This window comes from Lucilia cuprina, chromosome 4 (assembly GCF_022045245.1).
Source record: "Lucilia cuprina isolate Lc7/37 chromosome 4, ASM2204524v1, whole genome shotgun sequence".
NCBI classification, from domain to species: Eukaryota; Metazoa; Arthropoda; class Insecta; order Diptera; family Calliphoridae; genus Lucilia; species Lucilia cuprina.
This window is the reverse complement of record NC_060952.1, coordinates 20,785,090-20,807,896: the sequence shown is the minus strand read 5'-3', so window position 1 is coordinate 20,807,896 and position 22,807 is coordinate 20,785,090. Positions and strand designations below refer to the sequence as shown.

Genomic DNA, 22,807 nt, shown 5'->3' with positions numbered 1-22,807 from the left:
ACTATATGGACAAGCAAACATTTATTTTCATAATAATCATAAAAAATCCTTTACAGCCATTTAAAAAAACACAATTTACAACCAACATGAAAAGAGTTTTGAAAACACAAAAAAAGCTGACAAACATACAGCAGCCTAAACGATAGTGACTGACTGACATTTTCATAAATTTCACTTAGAACTGACTACAAATAAATGTAAATTTAAATAAATTTGTATACTTTGGTATTTTTATAGAATGCAATTCGGCAGTAACAACAACTACCACTACCACTACTACAGAAACACAAAATGAGCTTGGTAGAACGCCAACTATGGAAGACACATTGGAACAGACAATAGTTAGTAGAACCACAACAGAAATTCCAACAGCAGCATCAGAAACCACGACAGTTATACACAAACATGAACCCATACAATTGCTAGTTAAGGACAGACATTTAATCGGCACACCACTACTAATGCACAAAGGAGAGAATCTTATGGTTACAGCCGATGAACTTATCTTGCCAAACAACAACCATAATGCTGAACAGGAAGATGATAACAACTACAACAACAACTATAAAGCACAACATGACTTAGAGACCAATACAATGGCAAGCGATAGTAAAAATAAACACAATTTGGAATTAAGCCAAACGACCGGGACACCAGCTACAGTCATGGCAGCAACACCAACAAAAACAACTCTAAACAAACATATAAAAACAGAACACAATATAAACAAATCAAATAATAAAAAAGGCCAAGAGGACATTAAACTAGAAGATCCTGCTGCAAGACAAGATGATTTGGGAAAAAATCAAAAACCTAATTATGAAATGAAAACCAAAAAACCTTCTTTGATTATGAAAAAAATGACCATTATAACGAAACAACATGAAGCTAAACAATATAACCCAGCAGCTGAGCCCTTGGAAAATGAGGTGCATGCCAAACAGTTTGATAACTCTCACTATCAAGAATTAAAACCCCTTTCCACAACGCTAGAGAAGGATGACTCGGTACTTAGCACTCAAACGCATTCACTAAAACACAGCACTGTGAATACACCCATCAACGGCAACAACAAAAATCAGGACAATCGGCAGGCAGCCAACTTGTTGCAACAGCCGCATACTTTTCAACATGAACACGAGTTATTGATACAGCAAATTCTGCAGGATCAACAGGCCGAAACACATGCAAAACTTACCAAAACCGAACAATGGTCCGATTTGCGTCGGGCAGAGAGTAAAGAAAATCATCCGGGTTTAATACTACTGGTGTCATCGGGCCTCTTTTTAGTTTTACTATTAGGACTCATGCATGTTTATCGTTGTGATATGCCCTGGCGTCGCCACTCTCCCAGCCATCACTTACGACCCCATCAACGGCAAAATCATACTTTGGACGATGACTCTCACAGCTTTTTAAGCTATAGTGAGGGTATGCAAAAATGGCATCACAGCACACGCCTGGAAGCTCCCTACAATTCTCCTCTGCACAATTTACATGTACGAGAACTACAAAAAACTTCGGCCACTGAAAAACCTGCCACTGTTAAAACATCTGCAAACAATTTTAAGCCACAATCTCTAAGTCATTCTATAGTCCTAAACAATTCTAGATCCCTATCCCAGTCCTCTACAACCACCACCTCAACAGCTTCAGCCTCATCCTCGGCCATTTTAGATGATGAATCGTTTTATATCGAAATGACACCAGATTCTGGACAATTTTCCCAGGCCATGCAGTCAGAACTCCTGCCCATGGAGCTTTTAAATTTGACTCAAATACAAACAGTGGACTATCAGGATACTATGGGTGATAGTCAAACTTCCATGGAAAATGAATGTGTGGTACATTATAAGCAGCAGCCCCAGCATAGATACCAGCCACACTTGACAGCATTAACGTCGTCATCACCGCCCTCTTTACCCTGCTCGACTTCTTCACCGTCAAGAACAACATCAATTTTAAGTGTCAAACCCCAGATTCAATCGCGTAAGTTTGGTTTATGGTGACAAACCCTGCTACAGAGACAACAGCACTATGCACCATTTCAATAAAGGGCTGATGAAAAAAAAAACACAAATACAAATACAATTATGATTTTGTATAAGTTTTCTTCGAATAAAAGAAAAAGGTAAGTTGAGGACCATAAACAATTCGTTATTTAAAATTTTAAATCAAACGTAATTCGAGAGAAAAATTTTTGTATAAAAATCTTTCTCTTTATAGAAAAAATTTATAGATGCTTCCTCAAATATTCTTTTTATAGAAAATTTCGTTATAGAAATTTTTTATTTATAGAAAATTTTTGATCAATAGAAAATTTTTCAAAAATTTTTTCTATATCACTTTTTTATAGAAAATTTTTGAAAAAATTTCAGTATATTTTTATATTTATAAAAATTTAAAAAAATTGTATTTAAAAAAATTTAAAGGGTAGCACAACATACTGGGTATAGCTTGAAATTTCAAAATAAAAAGTAGCCTATAACTCCTTCCAGATATACATAAAGATATTTTAAACATTTCTAGGCAATCGACTTAGTCGTTTAGTATTCTATAAAAGTTAAACATACACAGAGGGAAAATAATATAAACACGCCTGGTTTCAAATCGATACCAAAATTTTTAATAACATCCGTTGTTAAGTATATACATATGTGGCGTTGTCAACATTGCTTAGTATTGTCGCACGTATGTATATACTCGCCAATGGATGTTATTGAAACAATTTTTGTATATTTATTTTTAATTTATTTTTTTTATTTATATAGATTTTCGATAAATTTACTGTTATATAGAAAATTTTTGAGAAGAATTTTCCCTCTGTAGAAAAATTCAATAACTTTTCTTTGATTTAAAAAATTTTTCGATACATTTTCTTCAATAGAAGGTTAGTGATTAGTAATCTAGTCTAGCAGATCGGTGGTCGTGGGTTCGATTCCCACATGAGCTCACAACAGGCCCGATAGAGTCCTAGGTGTATTTCTTCGGATTTGATGTATATATGTAAATCCTCCTTTCAAACTAACTTACTATAGAAGAATTTCAAAATCATTTTCGAGAAGAATTTTCCCTCTGTAGAAAAATTCAATAACTTTTCTTTGATTTGAAAAAATTTTCTTCAATAGAAGGTTAGTGGTTAGTGATCTAGTCTAGCAGATCGGTGGTCGTGGGTTCGATTTCCACCTGAGCTCACAACAGGCCCGAGAGTCCTAGGTGTATTTCTTCGGATTTGATGTATGTATGTACATCATACATATGTACATCCTCCTTTCAAACTAACTAACTATAGAAGAATTTCAAAATTTTTTCCCTCTGTAGAAGAATTTCAATAACTTTTCTTTTCTACAAAAAATGTTCGATACATTTTCTTTTCTATAGAAAATTTTCGATAATTTTTCTTTCAAATGGAAAATTTTTGATCAATTTTCTTTTATATTTGAATTTTTTTAATAATTTTCTTCTGTAGAAGAATTTTGAAAAATTCTACGGAATATATTCGAAAATGTTTTTCAATTTTCTTTTCTATAAACAAATTTTATTTTTAATGAAAATAATAACTATAAGAAGCTATTATGAATATTTGTGAGGAAGATGGTGTTTGTGAAACTGTCCTCTTTTCTCTGTACATTGACCATTTGTTGGTGACCTACCAGAGAAATAAAATTGTTTTCATAAATTGTCAATATATTGAGCATTTGCTCTAGTTTTTCTATGACCAGAGTTTTTTTATTTTTTTAAGTTTTAAAATTACTTTTTTTACGATTTTTTCATTTTCTTCTTGATAAAAGAAGAAATAACAAAAATAAATTGATTATATGATTCTTTAAAAAAAACTTTGTTATTATTTTAACAAAAAGTGCATTATTTTTTCTCCACAAATGTTTTTTTTTACTATTTTATCTTGCAGTTGTTATTTTTAAAAAGTAAGTTTGTTCTTTAGTATTGTAACAACAACAGCAACAACCAAAGATTACTTTCTCTTAAAGAAAAAAATATATGAAAACTTAAAAAAACTTTTTTCTTTAATGACCAAAGTATAAATCAAGAAATAGAGTCATTTGTTGTTGCTTTTAAAAATGAAAAAAAAACTACAAAAATTAAATAAAAATATGAAAAGAGTAAAAAAAAACCATAAGCAAAGAAAAATATTTATTTTTATAGGACGAGGAACAGTAACCAGAAGTTTTTATAAGAATGTTTTTTTTTTTTCTATTTTCCCCTTTGGAGTTTCTGTTAAAAGGTGTGCTGTAGCCTTCATTTGAAGTTTATTATGACAACAAGCAAATAGTTTGCAAAGAAGTTTTTCTTAATTTTCTCTGCTGGGAAAAACTTAAGAGAGTTAAATGAATGTGTGTGAGTGGAAGGAAAGAAGGAAAGTGGTGTTTGTATTTTAGAGTTGAAGTATTAAAAATTATAAATAATAAATATTAAAAACTTGTAGAAAATTTTGTTCTATGTTTATAACTGTTTTTAATATACTGGCATGCTGTGGTATTTACCACTAATTTTTATAAATTTCATATTTTTTTTATAGAAAACTATAAAATGTAAGTTAAAATAAAGTAAAAAATTATTATGTCACTAAAGTTTGTTAATCATGCTAAGGAAGGTAAGAAATTACTGTTAAACTTGTTGGTTAATAAAACTTTTTAATTGCAATTGTGCAATGAAGTTTGAATAAAAATAAAAATAAAGAATTTTCTCAGATTCAGTTTACTTTATCTTAAGCTTCCCTTTTACAATTTAAAGTCAACAAAATAATAAGGATAATACACTTTTTCCAATTAAATCGTATTTAATTGCAAATGACCCATAAATACAATTCACCGCATTAAGCTTTATAACAACACTCACACAATTGCAGCCAGTAGTCTTAAGAGACACAAATAACGAAAGAAGGATTTAAAAATAAAAAAAAACATAAAACTCTCATACAACAATTAACAAGTAATTTCCACTATTAATACAAAAAAAAACCATACTCTATACCATAAGAAAGCAAACGAAAAAAAAATTGATAAAACTTGGTTACAAATGAGAATGAAAAATAAAATCAAAGAAAAAAAAACAATACGGTCTATCTTTTATAGGACAAATTCATGACCTTAATAATCCCATTTATGTACAAATAATTGAGAATTTATATATTACTGCCCACTTGCTTATGTGTGTTTCAGTCTGTGAAAGAAAAAGTCCCTGCTGCTTTAAAGGTTGCAATTCATCTTGGGCTTGAGTCATGCACTGACGAGAACTTAAATTTAATAAATAATCACTTTACCTTTTGCATTAAAATTCGCCAACACAATCGATAACTACTAAAACCAAAAAAATCTCATTACCCCAAGATTCTAATTTGCCGAATCTCAAAACTTTTAAAAACCAGTCCCGCTAGGCATGTCTAATTACGACCCACATTTTATATGTTGCTTTTGCCGATATTAATTGTTATTTATTGTTTATTGCTCCCAAATTTTGAAGGGAGCTTTCTATAGGGCTAGGGTCAAATGAGGCCTTATAATTATAAAATTTATCAGGGTCATTAAGGCTAGTATGGAACTTAGTTTTGCAGCTTTTTGTCGAAATACGGGTGTATTAAACATAATTATGAACCTTAAAGCCCTATTCGGCGGGTTCACCGATGTTAACCTTTTTTTAATAGAATTCGTCTCCAGTACTACAGAATATCATGTGCCAAATTTAATTTAATTATCTCCATAATTGCGACCTGTATTTTGATTACAGGATTTTCAATAATAATTACAGGATTTTCAATAATAATGTACCGATCTTAACCATATTCTTCGTCCCTTGGACAATATAAAATCATGTGCCAAATTTCGTTGAATTATCTTCAAAATTGCGACCTGTAGTTTGATTAAAGGACAGGCAGCCAGATAGACAGACGGACAGACAGACGGACATATCTAAATCGACTCAGGCGGGTATAGGGTGAAAATTTTTGTGCGTTACAAACATCAGCATGTAGGGTATAAATAGAATTGTTTAACTATTGTTTATTTGGAACTAATTTCAAGAACTGTAGGGATATTTGTTAATGACAGTGTACAATTACAAGAAGGATTTCGTATTAAGTAAAAACCACACTTGACAATTGTTCAATTACAAAAACCAACAAATGAAATAAAAGTGAAAAATATTGCAAAAGAATATATAAAAACAACAACAATAAAAGCGATATAAATTCAACAATTATAAGGGATATCTGAGAAATTTTAAACTGGTTATTAAAGACTCCGTATCATTCACATAGAGAGGATATTTACTTATCACGAACAAAAGTTTGAAAAAGATTTATTTAAATTAAATTTAAGAAACTTTTATTAAAAATGTTTTGCAAGGAGAAAAATTTTATCAAAAATTCAGTAAAAAAAAGAACACTTTCATTTAAAAGGACATTTTTATAAAAAAAATTTGCTATATAAAGGAAAATTTTACCAGAATTTTTCAATCAAAAGTTCAAAAATTTTCTCTAAATAGGAAATTTATACCAAAAGGTTTCTTTAAAAATGAACTTGTTATCGAAAATTTTCTAAACAAAGGAAATTTTTATTAAAAATGTTCTATTCAAAATAGAAATTTTCTATTAAAGGAAAAAAAATGTTTAAGGAAAATTTTTATAAAAAAATTTGCTATAAAATGAATAATTGTAATAAAATTTTATAATCAAATGTAAAACAACGTTTAATAAAATTGTACTCTAAAAAGAAAAACTTAATCAAAAATTCTGTAAAAACAACATTTAAAAAATTTCTAATATAAGGGAAATTTTTATCAAAAATTTTCTATAAAAACGATTTTTTTTATTCAAAGGTTTCTTAAAAAGTATATTTGCTTTTGTTGACATAATGGAACAATTAACACAATTATGTGGACGAAAGCCCGCCCTATTCGGGAAGTACGGTTGTATGGTGACTAAGCATAATAATGGATCGATTTCAACAGCTATCGTCCTTGGGTCAAAGGAATTGTATTTGCAACCAGTGGCATCGCACAAGCTTTACATAGAAAAACAGACAGCCGGACGGACGGAAAGATAGACGGACACATATAAATAGACTCAGAAGATGATTCTGATTGATAGCACAACGTTACCAAGTAGAAAGTGAATTAAATAAATATGATAAAGTTTGTTCATTATTAAGTCAAAGTATTTAAAGAATATCAAAATTTTTAAACTTATCGAACCACCTTCGAATTGTTGTATAGTACTTACTTTCTCTTTATCATTCTCAACATCTCTCATTCATATAACTTACAATTAATTCGTTTTCTTGTGGTGAATCTGTTCTTATATTCTTTTACTGCAAGACTACTTGACCAAAAGACCTACTCATGGCTAAAGAAACTCATTCACAATCTCTTATCATCCTTTACATTTTCGAAATTTTTGCTTTGTTATAATGTTTATAATTGAAGTGTTTGTATGACAAAAAATGTTTTAAGTCCCTGACAAAAAAAATTGTTGGTATAAGTCTAAACAAGGCATATAGTGTTAAATACAGGATGTAGAACTAAAATAAAGAAACCAGTCATTCAAAATTCTTCATTAAAAGGGATGAGAAACTCTTATATAGACAAAAATGAAAGGCGTTCAAGCATTTTGTTGTTACCATCTTAATTTCATTGACATTTATCCTGTTTAATTTATATAAGCAACCAGCTCTATACAATCTAAATTAAAACCCATCTTCCCCTCTGTAAGCATTTTTAAGGACATCATACTCTTCTTTAAATCTTTTTCATGTTACTTAATTGTTTTAGTGTGTGGGTGTTAAGTTGGTTTTAGATCCTAAGACAAATGGTAGTTGTTAATTTTTAAATACTTTATTGAGGGTAAAAAAAAACAAAAAAAAAAAATATATATAGAAAAAAATCAGTTTATTCCAACAAGAGTTATGCGGGAAAAAATGTAGAAATTTTATATATATTTTATTTGGGTTATTTACTTCATTTTAATTTTTGTTCTTTTTAGTAGATACTTATTGTTATTTGGGATATTTTAAGAATCATGTCAGAGAAAAAGAAGCACACGAAAAAAAGAATGTGTCAAATTCAAATCCTTAATTAAGCAATATCATGTTCGTTGTAACTAAAATAAAACAAAGTAGAGAAAACATCAACAGATATAATAAGACTATAAGCCATGGACATGATGTTGGGGAGTTAGAGAAGAGAGGGTAGCAAAAAAATACATTGAAAGAAAAATTGAAAAAATGGACAATTTAACAAAAATATTTTATGAATATATTTCTTTTTTAATAATTTTTTTTAGAAAAGTTATTATAAAAAGAAATCATAATTTTAATCAAACCCCTGTTATTACGCCCACTTAATTAAATAAGTACCCGTAAAGGATGTAACCTCGAATTTAAAAAAAAAATTAACTTAGCAGGAACTCTCGTCACGACCACTTGGGAAGTTTTGTATTAAGTTTATCTATTACGGGCAAGCCATAGTAAAATTTACAGATAAAATTATAGCCCGACTTTAGTCAGTTAGTTAGCTACTCAGTTAATTAGTGGGCCCGATTTTGTCTTTAATGTTTGCTAGAAATAATGAAGATTTGATACATATCGATGTGGAGTGCTTTACGTGAACACCTGCCTTGACGACTTTATTTCACATTGGTCTTTTTCATCTACTGGATAGACTTGAGAAAGTTCTACGTTCCCTGAATCCTTCAATGAAAATCTCAGGTGGCGATTTTTGTAGATTGATGAGCCTATCAAATCTCATAGTAGCCCCATTGCGGAATGACAGGCAGCATGAGCTCAAGCCCAATGCACACTCCGACATGGAAAAAGTAATAACTAGTCTAAAGCCAATAGGATAACCCCAATATCTGGTGAAATCAATCTTTCGGATTTACCGGAAGATAAAGACCCTTATGATGCAATGAAAGATTGAATTATTTAAAATGCAATCCCCATCATATAGTGACTCATTCCAATGCATTCTTTAACCTCTCTAAGCCCGTGCAACGACACTACTGAGATGACCCCGTTTTTTTCGAAAACAGTACCGAGAGACATATGTAGAGCACGAAATACTCAACAAAATGGATCTATGTGCAAAAAATGTAGGAATTTCCAAAGACAACTGAACCCAATGATTTCCATGATCATGAAGAGCACTCTACGGGATTACAGGCAAGCATTGAACGCTAACCTGACAATTCCCCGGAAAAACTCTCTACACCGGTTCAGTCACAACGTGGATCCCGAAGGACACTCAACAAACTGACCAGCCAGAACAGGTCCTGGCCTCCCGTAATACCACATTATCTGGTGCTGTGGCTAGACCCAATGCCAAATCATTCTAAGGCGACATCACCAGTTTATAGTCCAGGCAGACTAGAGGTATTGGTAGCCCCTCTTTACCTCGGGATTGCAATCACACCAAGGTGGAGATTTCACCAAGGTAACAAGACCAAAGGGGGGATACATATAGACAGACGGGTTACTTCGATGGACAACGCTATCTATTTATAAGGTTTCCAAAAATTCATATATTTCATTCACGTGTTTTTTCAGTGTGTGTGTTTCGCTAAACACGAGAACATAAAAAAAATTCTATAAAACAATCGAAAAAATGATGTCAAATTTAATAAAGGTTTAATACTCTCTTCTACCAACACACACTAAAAACTGAACAACTAAGCATCCAACTCACCCACATTAAACAACAATCCTTGTCTTCTTATACTCATTAGACAATCAAACAACTTGGTCCTTTTTTATTTCACCCCTCACTCACTCACTCTATAATGTAAGAAAAACACACATACAACGAACAAAATATTCTCCGGAAAATAAAAATAATAAAACCACTGGAAAGAAATTAAAGTTCGGCTATAACGAATCTAAAATACCCATCATGAAAGTATGTGTCAGAAGTTGAGAAATAATGACGAATGATCGATCTTTATGGATCTATATTTTCGCAATTTTTAACCAGAGCTAAATCTAATATCGATATTAATTAAAACATTTGCAGGAGACTAGGTGAGCAATATTTCACAATTTAAATAAAAATCACACTGATGGACATGGCTAGATCGTTTTAGAATTTAATACGGTAGCAGTTTTTATATATATTTTTGTAATATCAATGACAAATATATCGATGTGCTGCAAACGTAAAGACAAACTTATTATACCCCCCCATCATTTCTGTTAGTGGGAAAAAATAAATATAAAAGGATGAGAAGTATAAGGAGTCGGAGTGAAATAAAAACAAGTTTATTAAACTGTAAATTCTCTTAAGATTTGTTACAATGATTGTGGGTTGTATGTTCAACACAAAATTGTTGTTGTATTACTTCAAGTAATTGTAAATGAGTATGAGTGTTAGAAGACACTGGTGAGTATGAGCAATAAAAGGGGTCTACAACAAAATACTGGGTTAATGTGTTTATAAAGTCATTACAGATTTGTTGTAGTTCTTGTTGTAAACTTTTATATACCCCAGAAAAAAACAATCAAAAAAATATATATATGTATGTATATAGAAGAAATGGCAACAAAAATAACCTAAATAAAGATGGTGATTTTTCGATAAAGTTGATGAACATAGACGACAACAACAGTAAATGTTAAGAGGTCAGGGGTAGACTGGAAAGTTACTTTTATCTTAAAATGGTAAAGCAAACTGTATTTCGTTTGATACACCTGTCGCTGGATTGACAATATTTGGACGAATATGACTCGGATCGGGTTCGAAGGGAAGATCCAATTTGTGTGGGAAACGACTATAATAATAATGCAGAATCGATTTCTGACAGAAAATTTCATTATCAAAAATTTTATTTTTTTTTACAATAACTTTTCAGTTTATCTTCATAGTAAAAGCATATAAACTCAAGATTTAATAAGCATTTGTTAGAGTAAATGTTTTTTTCATAGTTTCCTTTTGCTCGGCAGGACATTTGAGACAATAACAAAACAAAAAAAAAGGGTCAATATAAGTATTTCTGGATACTTATCTTGTAGTTCTAAGTTTTTGTTTAATTATTTTGTTGTGGTTTTTATTTGGTTTAGTTGTTTGGCAAATTCTTTATTGCTCTTAAGCATTCAGGCTTAAATAAATTAGAAGCAACAACAAAACAAAAAATTAAAACTTTTACTTTGGAAAACCTACAATAATAAATAAGTCTTAACTTTAAACTTTTAGAAATTTTTGGAAAAAAACTGTACAAAATCTATTAAAATTAAAACATTTTAATTTATTTTAAAAACTGGCTTATAATAAAGTGTTTTAAAATTAAATTTTGTGGCTTCAATTAATCTAACAAAATTATCTGAAGGGTTGTTATGTTACGGCTATAACAAAAAAAGGGTTCTTTACAACTTTAATTAATTTTGAATAAAAAATAAAATCCTTAGTTTCAAAAGAGAGTATTATTAATTTGTTAAAAAATATCATTTTAAAATATGCACAAAGCCAGCAGAAACTATTAAATGATAAAATTTGCTTACTTAATAGCATTAAATCATTATTTTAAAAAGGGTGATGTTATTGTTGGCCACTATTTCCCACAAACGCTTACAAGTAATTAGAAAAATAAGTTGCATGAAAACGTCTAATATAGTTTCTTTAGCTTCACAGACAAGAGGACTAATAAATTATAAAGTATTTATATGATACAATATTGGTAAGTCTTTATTAGACTACTTCTATGTAATCTAGGCGATATGTATTAGTTATTGAAAAGTATGTTGTTAGGTAAGTATTTACAATTTATAGTCATTATGTAGTTAGGTGGATAACATGTCAACAATAACCTGAACTTACTCAACTATTACTAATCTTTAATTAATACATAATAAATTTTTGCATTACCTTTAAGTAGTATAATAATGTCTTACATGTAACCATATATGTAAGTACTTATTTTAAAGCTTAGACATTTGCTGCATGCAACAGATTCTTTAAACGTAGAAGAAAAACTACAGAGGTTAAAAAAAATTTGTTTAAATTTTCTTTTCACAAAGACTTTGAAGAGTATTTCATCCGCAAAAGAGTATTCAATCCGCAAGACAATACAAAAGAGGGTCAATATAAGAAACACAAGCATATAAAAACCTTTAATAAATAGTCTTATACACTTATTAAACAAATTTCATATGTTTTTACTTCCAGCAACTAAATAGATGTAAAGGACAAAACGGAGTAATACATATTGTGTAAAGGACCTTTAAGGAAATAATTAACAAAAATCGATTTGAAACTTTCTATTCATAAACTGTTAATATTTTTTAAGTAAGAAATTAAATTGCTAAAACAAAAAGTATTAATCAACTAAAATAAAAAAATGCCAAAAAGATGTTATAATTTTAAAAAGTGACAAAAAATTGTTTAAAATATAAACAATCAAAGAATTATAAACAAAAAAACATTTAAAATTAAAAAAAAATAGCCTGTAAATAAAAGATTTTATCATAAAAAATAAAAAAAATCTAGTAAAATAAGTAAAAAAAGAAAAACTTGAAACAATAATTAAATCTTAAACAGATAAGTAAAAAAGTATTAAAAAAATTATTAAAAAAACTATCGTTATTTGTAAAAATCTTATTATATTTTAATAAAAACCTTTAAATAAACCACTAAAATAAATTAAATTTTTAGAAATATTTTCTTAAAAAAAAAAAAAATAATAATAATTTAATTGTAAATATTAGAAAATTATAAGTTTCAAAACCAAAAATTATTTTAAACAATTTTTATTTTTAAATAAAATAAAAACAACCTTTACACTTGCAAAACCCAACAGAAAAACCAAACAGTAGTAATTTAACAATTTAAGATAAAATACAATTTCAAATATAAAATCTAAACAAATTACAAAAATAAATAAAAAAGAAAATTTAAGAAAACAAACCCCCAGAGAAATTTAAATAAAGTAGTTTTTAAATGTGTATAGTTTATAAATTTAAAAAAATAATAATAAATAAATAAAATGGTAATAAAAAAAACAAACAAAATATTTGAAATATTTAAAATACATGAATAAAAGTGACATAAATAAAAAAAAATAGTTTTAATAACATCTCCAAACCATTTACAAAAATAAATATATAATAGTGTATAGTATTATTATTATATAAGAGTAATAATAATAAAACAACAAATTATGATGTGAAAAATTTATCTTGAAATAATTTAAATAAATAAAAGAAACAAAAAACAAATTTATTTAAAATAAAAAATATTAGTTGTTGATTTTATTAAGGTATTAAGGTAAGCATAAAGGTTTGCTTTCTCCATTTTCTCATTAGCAATAGAATAACACGGTCATGACTTTGAAGGTAAGTGTTTACCACGCACGCTTTCAAATAACTACTTAAATTAGTAGTTACAAATAAGGCAGTAGTTACAAATAAAAGTTGTACTGTTTTTAAATCAAAAAAGTTGTTTAAAATTCAAAACAAAGTACTAACGTATCGCATTATAAGTAAATAATTACAATAGTATTTAAAAGTATAGCAGATGGTATGTAGTAGTTATTGAGATGTAAGTGTAAAGTATTTTCGCTTTGCTTTATCCGCTTTTATCTACTTCTTCGCATGCTTTCAAACAACTACTTAAATAAATACTTACAAAACAGGCAGTTGTGTTGCCTGATGTTCAAAATCAAAACAGATTACTTACGTATCTGATTAGAAGTAAGTAATTATAAGGGTATTTAAAAGTAATTCAGTCGGTATGTAGAGTTCATTGAAAAGTAAGTGTAAAGTATTTTCGCTTTGAAGTAGTTGTTATAATTCGCCTAATTTTTGCCTTTACAGACAAATGCTAAAAATATTCCGCAGATATTTCAGAATTTCTTACATTATTTTGGTAAGCGATTAAAAAAATCTGTAGTATTTTCTAAATAGGTCGTAATTTAAATCTTTTTGGTCTAAATTATAATATTTTTCTTAGTATTTCTTGTCCGTGACTTAAAGGACATTATAAGGAAAGTCACGGACAAAGTCGCGACCCATTTAGAAAAGACTGCAGGTTTTTTTTAATCGCTACACAGTGTCATATTAAGAACATTCTGGTACGACAAACATAGATTTTTAGAAATAATATCAAGAATTAGAACAACCTCACCAAAATATCATACCCACGCCCACTTCGTATGTTAGTGCTAATTTTGGTATAATTGAGAACATTAGAAATCTTAAGTGATCACAAAAGTTAGCATTTTAAATACATACATACAGTTATTAACGAATTCGCCTGATATAGTCCGAAAACCACATCTTAGCTCTATTATTAAGGAACCCTTTTTTTCTGATGTTTTCGATTCAAAACCATTATTCGGAAATGCTATAGTGATTTTATTTTTGCCAAAAATATCTTAAACTTAAATTGAAAAGTAAGCGGTTCAAACTTACTTTAAGTAGTTACCTCCGCTAGCTTATAAATAGATAAGAATTACCCACTTAAAACTTTCACTTACTTTATGTAGTTACCTCCGCTAGCTTATAAATAGATAAGAATTACCCAGTTAAAACTTTCATTACCATGTAAGGAGTTAAAATGCTAAAATTTACTTACACAATAGCATTTTAAGTCATTACTTTAACACGGTGATTTCATTGGAGGCAAGTACTTACCACAAATGATTAGAATGATGAAGTAATTAAGAAAAGTAGTCAATGTAAATCACATGAATAAACGTATACAGCATCTGTATCTTCACTGACAAGATGACTAATAAATTAGAATGTATTTATATAACACATTATTAGTAAGGCCCTATTAGACTACTTCTGTCAATTTCAGACCATATGTAGTTGTCATTGAAAAGTATGTTGATAGGTAAGTAATTACAATTGATAGCCATTACCCAGTTTTTGCTGGGTAGTTTCTGGAAAAAATGTGCACGAGTTTGCGCCTACTGCGTTAATTAGAAGTGTTTGTGTAAAAACAAAGCTCGAAAACAATATGTCAAGGCTAAAAAGTAAGTACATATATAATTCATTACTTGTAAGTTATTACTATACTCATTCTAAGCAAAGCTGACGATATGTAGTAATCACTGATAAGTAAATTGTTAAATAAGTACAGGTCATTACCATGTTTTTTTCTTGGACCAGCACTTAGGGGATGACCCCTACTCATGCAGTGCATTGAACTGGAACTAGGAAAATAGGTTGTGGGGGGAGGATAGAGATGCAGAAAGTTTATTTCACATACGATCAGTGCGGCTGAAGAATGAATTTTCCCTGTAATGTGTTGTGCGGCCAATCGACCACAAATTGCTGTGTTCCTGAAGACAGTCGTGTGCTACGTAAAACTATAGGGGTATGGGAAAAATGTTCCCTAATTTCAGAGGAATTCATTCCATTATAGTATCAATGGAGCAGTGAAATGCACCCCACATTAAGACGATGCTCCAATCAATAGAGTGGGATACCCTACCGTCAACGATAAGTTACTTCGCCCTCTATTGTACGCGGTCGAGTAGCTCCCAAATAGACTTCGAAGGTCCGGCCCATACATAGGAGTTGTATTCCATTTTCGGTCGGATATAAGTGGTGTATCCGATCGATGGAGTGCAGTATGTTTTACATCGTTTCAAAAACCCGAGACACTTGAATGCTTCTTTCGACAGTTGCAAAATGTGTTTAGTCCATCGGACATAGATGGACTAACATTATCTGCTATACGTTTATGTGTTAAAAAACAACATTGTTTACACGACCCAATTCATTTTTATCAAGTCGTGATTAAGCGACTCATTCATATTGCGTCTTATTGCCCCAATCTCTAGAGGGCTTGGCCTATATTTAATTTTGTTAAAAATTCGACATAATAGCTGCACAATAGATCTTTTGTCATTATTTTGATAGGCTTTCTCCTAAACTATTTCTTATCTTAATAAATGACCTTATATGTCAAACTTCCAACTCTATCTAGGAATGGCAGATATTGCTGCTATCGGCAAAAGAGTAGATAGAGTTGGAAGTTTGACATATAAGGTCATTTATTAAGATAAGAAATAGTTTAGGAGAAAGCCTATCAAAATAATGACAAAAGATCTATTGTGCAGCTATTATGTCGAATTTCGAACAAAATTAACAATGTATCCATTCACCGAATTCTAAATTTATATTATTGTGCATTTTAATTTGTATAAGAAAAAGAAAAAAAACTACAAAAGTTTCATGTTCGTAAAAATAAAACAAACGATACATACTATATTTTCTTTTTCTTCTAAAAACATGATTTTCCTTTTATAGAAAAATTTGTTAAACTGACATCTACAAATGACTAGACAAAAAAAAAGAAACTGTTGACAGTCAGAGAGAGTGAGAGAGAATGAGGAGAGGGGTATGTATGTATATTGAAAACATTCAATTATCAATTTATATCACTGACCACCAGAGAAGAATGGTTTTGTCAATTTATTTTTACTTTACTATTATTTTCAATTTATTTTCTTTTTTTTTCTTTTGATTTCTTGCTTTTATTTATATGTTAATGTACAATATGTATTTTATTCAATTTCTATTTATTGTCCTGTGAAACATTTACATAAAAATTTATTTGTTGATTTCTGATGTTGCCTTTTCCAGGATATTATTGTTCTTGTTAGAAAAAGTTATGTTTTTTTGTTTTAATTTTTTTTCTAATTTAAGTTTATAGTTTTATTTTATTTATTATTTTACTGTTTAGACATTTTTGTATAAACATTGTTTAATATAAGAATTTGTCTTGCTACTTGTAAAAATTTTTTAATAAATAAATTTATACTGGTAAGTTTGGTAATGTTTTTAATAAAATTAAATAGGTATAGATTGTACCTATAAAAGTATATACAAGTGTTTACTAAATACTAACTATAAGAAACTTGCATTTTTTTCTTGTGTGTGTTTATATTACCTGTATTTTATTTCTAAACTATTTTATATACATTTTCTACTTCATTGTCCTTGATTTGTTTGCTTATTAAATTAAAATATGTTTTTACATATAATTTATTTATATAAAACAACACCAGATGAACAAAATCTTTATGAAATCTTTCAATCTACCCATGTACAATCATGATTTTGAGATATTAATGCACAACACCATAATATTTTAAGAAGACAAATTTGTCTTTTGATTTGAAGTATGTATATATTGTCTAGTTTTCTATACATTTACTTTTTTCTAAAATTTAAAGAACGAAATTTAATACAGGATATATTTCATATATATATCCTATAACCAGATGAATTTTTATCAATAAATACAATAAGTATGTTCAACTACAGCAAAACTTGTAATAGATAATAGTGTTTAATTTTGAATCGAAGATGATTTTAAAACATATTGAATGATTAACTTTAAAATATGGAATATATAGTTAAGTATGGAGGTTTATTAATTGAGCATTAATCTATTTTTACGCAAAAAACGAACTTAGTTTTTAACACAAATGATAAAAAAGTATATTATTTTAGTAAAAACTAATGGCCACTCTAAAGCAAAACTATTTACATAACTTCCTATTTACAGGCGATCGTAGTAAGCACTTACCCAACTGCCCATTTGTAAATGAACGTGCATTTTAATATCTTCTCTTCAATGAAAGTTTTGCATTGTTTTAAACATTTGGTGGATTTGCCTCTCCAGGTACAATATTGAAAGTAATGCTTTAATACTACACTAGGACCATTTTTCAATAGTGACATGTTGTCAAATAAGGTCAGAAAAATTAATGCACATTGTGATGTTTTAAGAAAGTTCGTTTTCGCTGACATTACGCAATATATACTTCTGTGTTAATTATCCTTAAAAAAAATAAACTTAATTATCAGACACATACGAATCTAAGACCGGAAATTGTAAAAATTCTCCTAGTATATGGTAGTTTTATCATCCATCATACAATTGTCCGGTTCACAATTGGTGTTGTACTGTTCTATCGTAGTATGTCATAATTTTTATACCCTACACCACTTTAGTGGGGAGGGTATATTGGGTTTGTGCTGGTATTTATAACATACGAAAGTATTCGTCCTTTACCCACCTTAAAGCACACCAATCGGCTTAGAGTCGCTTTCCAAGTCGAGCTATTATGTCCGTCCGTCCGACAGGCAATCTGGCTGTCCATGAAAACTTTGTGCGCAAGGTACAGGACGCAATTTTTAAGATAAGATAATTTTTGGTCCAAGGATGAAACCTATTAAAAATGAATGAAATCGGTATATTATTTTACCTAGCCCCCATACAATAGAACCCCCGGAAAAAGGGCTTCTGAGCTCATAATTATGTTAAATATACTTGTATATCGATAAATAGCGGCACAACTAAGTTTTATACAAGCCTTGATGACCTTGCCAAATTTCATAAAGATCGGGACTCATTTGACACTAGCTCCCATACAAAGTCCCCTTTAGAAGTTTACTTGAATGTTAAAAATTATCTTATAAACACAAATATCGCGCTAAAATTCAGCAGAAATAAATATTATATAAATATATTCACAAAACTTTATCGGGCTTGGTTCATATTTGCCCCTAGCCCTCATATAAAGCCTCTTTAACACAATTAGATTTCCATCCATAAATTGCTTAAATGTATCGCAACAATAAATTATTATAAAGAATAAATCACATTTTATATTCATAACTAGTGTAGGGTATCATATGGTCGGTCACGCCTGACTATACTTTCAAACTTTATTATTGATTTGTTTCTATTTCAAAAATTTTTATGACTCATCTATTGTAAATTGAACAAATACATATAAAATTTTTTCATTAATTCTTTCATTTAACGAACAAAAGAAAAAGATGTTAAATAAAATAATGAGTTTTTACTACTTCTTTATTAACATCTCGATCGTCTACGAATCACTGCTTAAATAAGTACTTACACATAAAGAGTTAAAAAGTTGTTTAGTTTTAAAAACAAACAAAACACGGTCACACTGAACACGAACTTCTTGTTCGTAAGTTCGCTGTATGATTATATGTAAATCATTATAAGACCACTGAAAAATATTACAGACGGCGAGTAGTTGTCATTGAAATGTAAGTGATTACGTAAGTTAAAGCTATTACCTAGTTTTTGCAAGAATATTTATGTACGTTAAGGGATACTAGAGATGATATTGCTGATTTATATAATTACATACAACGTCTAAGTGATATTAAGGAGCAAATGTTTAATTAGTAATATGTACCAAACTTTTAAGTTATACACACATCAAAAAACATTTCGAAGGAGAGCCTTATCAACTTTTTGGAAGGCGATGGTTGTACAAAAATGTGAAGGACAGATTAACAAAGATTAAATTGTAAAACTAATATTTAAGTTACTACAACATTTCAAATATTCGAATCCAACCGAAACTTGCAATATATATTTATAATAACATTCTTAATTGATAAAAGATAGTTAGAGAGAGAGAATAATAATAATTGAGATAATGGAAGGGGGTTAGAAAAATATTTTCTAAAAGAATATTTGTACAGCAGTTTGTTTTTAATTAAAGTAAATTGAAATCAAGTGAATTTTTTAACATTTTATTTTCATCTGTAGTTTACGAACATAGATATTCCAAAGCACACATAAACAAAGTCAAATAAATACGAGGGATCTTTGTTTTTTTACTATTTTTTTCTTTTTTTTTTCTAATTTTTATATTGTGTATAACAAATTTTCGGTTTTGATTAATTAATGTCTTCATAAAATGAAAAACACTTTAGTTAAAAATTTTCTTAAAAAAATAAATGAAGTAGATAATTGAATCAATCAAAATATTCACAAAAAGTATTACATTTGAACAAAGAAAGTGATTTACATTTTTTATTAATATTTTTTTTATTAATTTTATTAATTAAGAAAACGTATATTTTTCATACAAAATATTAAAATGAGGAAAAAGGAAAAAAGAAAATAAGTGAAAAAAACAAACACTAGAGCAGAATCCGCGGCTGGTTTATAACAATTGAATAATCAAGACAAAATTTGTATCTAACAAATTAAAGAAGGAAGAAATTATCAATGATTTGATATAAGTACGCATAACTTTTACTACTCTATGCAAATCTGAATTGTCAAACATACCTCGTATTTACAAATATTGTATATGTAACTTATACCTGCATATATTCACCAGCACTAGTATTTAATTTGCTCACCTCCCTTTCACTTTGTATTCATTTTTACAATTATACAATCAATGTTAATTAAGAGAAAAATCTATACATTGTATAAAAGCTGAGTTTTGTTTTTATCTCTTTTTTATCATTACACCCTATAGTACTATAGTGGGGAGGTTATTAAGCGTTTGTTCTGGGGTTTGTAACGGATAAAAATAATAATCTTATATACAATAGGCTCAGACTGCCCATGAAGCAGCTTGCAATATATAAGATAAAGATCTAGCTTCATTTGACCTTAATCCCCAAGCAAAGTTCGTCCTAGCATTAAAATGAAAAGTCCTTTATACACACTTGTCCCCTTGAAAATCCTCTTTGTTTTTTATACATAAATTGTTTTAATATTTCGCAAATAAGATTAAATAAATGATTTTGTAACAAAAATAGTACACATTCTAAACCTACACATAAGTGGTGTAGGGTATCATACTTGTTTTTATATTCTGTTGAGTACATTTTGTTATTTTTATTTTATTTCTTTTGTTTTGTTTATTTTTTTCCAATAGTTTTATATAAAAAAGAAAATGTTTTATAATAAAAGAGAAAAAGAGTTGACAAAGTACATCCGACACACACACACACATATATTACATACACTGACACTCGCTAGGACATCAAAGTAATACAAAAACAACATATGTACTTATGTATCTGACAGTTTGATGAAAAGATCCAAAAAGTTTATTTTGTATAGTAAAACCAAGTAGGAAAGGTGAAAATAGAAAGATTTCTTATAGCGCGGAAAGATAGTAGTGGTAGAGGCTTAAATTTTACCCCCAACCCTTTATATATAGGGAACCTATTGAAGCAACTTATTTAAAGGGGTGTTATAAATGTAAATCCTAATTTTCTCAATTTCCAACCGACTATCTGCATTTGAGTTTTTTTACTTTATATGTTAGAAAAGCGTTGTACATAAAAAGCTTAGAAATTGTTACAAACAAATTTGTTAATGTTTGTTTTTATTTCAATTTTTTTTAAATGCTACTATTTTTATTATGTCAAAAATAAACGAAATAAATGAACTGTAGAAAAAAAGCAATAATAAAAAACTGTTAGTGAAATTGAAATTCTACTGAATTTGCTTTCAATTTTTTTGCAATTTTCCCTTTTTAAATTTTTAAGCAAATAGATAAATAAATAAATAACGAAAATGTTTAAATAAATTTACTGATTTAAATTAATTAATCAAATTTAATTAAATTATTTAAAAATATTTTATTTTTGGAAAATAAAACCTCAAAAATTGTGCCTTGATTATCTTTTTCATAAAATGCACCCAAATTATCTGTATTATATAGTACAGTCAAATGTTTAGTATATAGTCTTGTCTTTAGTACAGAATATGGTATACTCTATATGGTTTATAGTTTAGTTTATAGTCCAGTCTTTAGTCTAATCCATATTTTAATCAACTCTAGTTTATAATTTAGTCTACAGTCGAGTCTATAATCTAGTTTATAGTATGGTCTATACTCTAGCATGCAGTATACTCTTTAATTTATAGTCCGGTCTATAATATGGTCTGTAGTCTAGTCTACACACTAGTCTATAGTCTAGTCTAACTTTAGTTTATACAATCATTTATGGTGTAATCTATGGTATATTCTTAGTCTGGTCTATATTCTAGTCTATAGTCTAGTCTATAAACTAGTCTATAGTCTAGTCTATAGTCTAGTCTATAGTCTAGTCTATAGTCTAGTCTATAGTCTAGTCTATAGTCTAGTCTATAGTCTAGTCTATAGTCTAGTCTATAGTCTAGTCTATAGTCTAGTCTATAGTCTAGTCTATAGTCTAGTCTATAGTCTAGTCTAGTCTATAGTCTATAGTCTAGTACAGCCTAGTCCAGTCTAGTCTTGTCTATAGTCCAGTCTAGTCTTGTCTATAGTCCAGTCTAGTCTATAGTCTATAGTCTAGTCTATAGTCTATAGTCTAGTCTATAGTCTAGTCTATAGTCTAGTCTATAGTCTAGTCTATAGTCTAGTCTATAGTCTAGTCTATAGTCTAGTCTATAGGCTAGTCTATAGTCTAGTCTATAGTCTAGTCTATAGTCTAGTCTATAGTCTAGTCTATAGTCTAGTCTATAGTCTAGTCTATAGTCTAGTCTATAGTCTAGTCTATATTCTAGTCTATAGTTTAGTCTATATTCTAGTCCATAGCCTAGTCTACAGTCTAGTCTATGGTCTGTAGTCTAGTCTACACACTAGTCTATAGTCTAGTCTAACTTTAGTTTATACAATCATTTATGGTGTAATCTATGGTATATTCTTAGTCTGGTCTATATTCTAGTCTATAGTCTAGTCTATAGTCTAGTCTATAGTCTAGTCTATAGTCTAGTCTATAGTCTAGTCTATAGTCTAGTCTATAGTCTATAGTCTAGTCTATAGTCTAGTCTATAGTCTAGTCTATAGTCTAGTCTATAGTCTAGTCTATAGTCTAGTCTATAGTCTAGTCTATAGTCTAGTCCAGTCTAGTCTTGTCTATAGTCCAGTCTAGTCTTGTCTATAGTCCAGTCTAGTCTATAGTCTGTAGTCTATAGTCTTTAGTCTATAGTCTATAGTCTATAGTCTATAGTCTAGTCTATAGTCTAGTCTATAGTCTAGTCTATAGTCTAGTCTATAGTCTAGTCT

General features: G+C 29.1%; 2 protein-coding genes across 2 annotated transcripts in view; one reads left to right on the top strand and one right to left on the bottom strand.

Moving 5' to 3' along the window:
- LOC111690052 (serine-rich adhesin for platelets) overlaps positions 1-2,074 on the top strand; it is a 75,166-nt gene extending 73,092 nt beyond the window's left edge. The window contains exon 6 of the mRNA XM_046948825.1: positions 238-2,074. Within this exon, the coding sequence (XP_046804781.1) occupies positions 238-2,009 (1,772 nt within the window). The 3' untranslated portion in view covers positions 2,010-2,074. The remainder of the gene's footprint in view (positions 1-237) is intronic.
- Positions 1-22,807, bottom strand: part of LOC111684763 (protein timeless homolog) — a 274,262-nt gene that overhangs the window by 138,876 nt on the left and 112,579 nt on the right. The gene's annotated exons all lie outside the window — the stretch shown is intronic.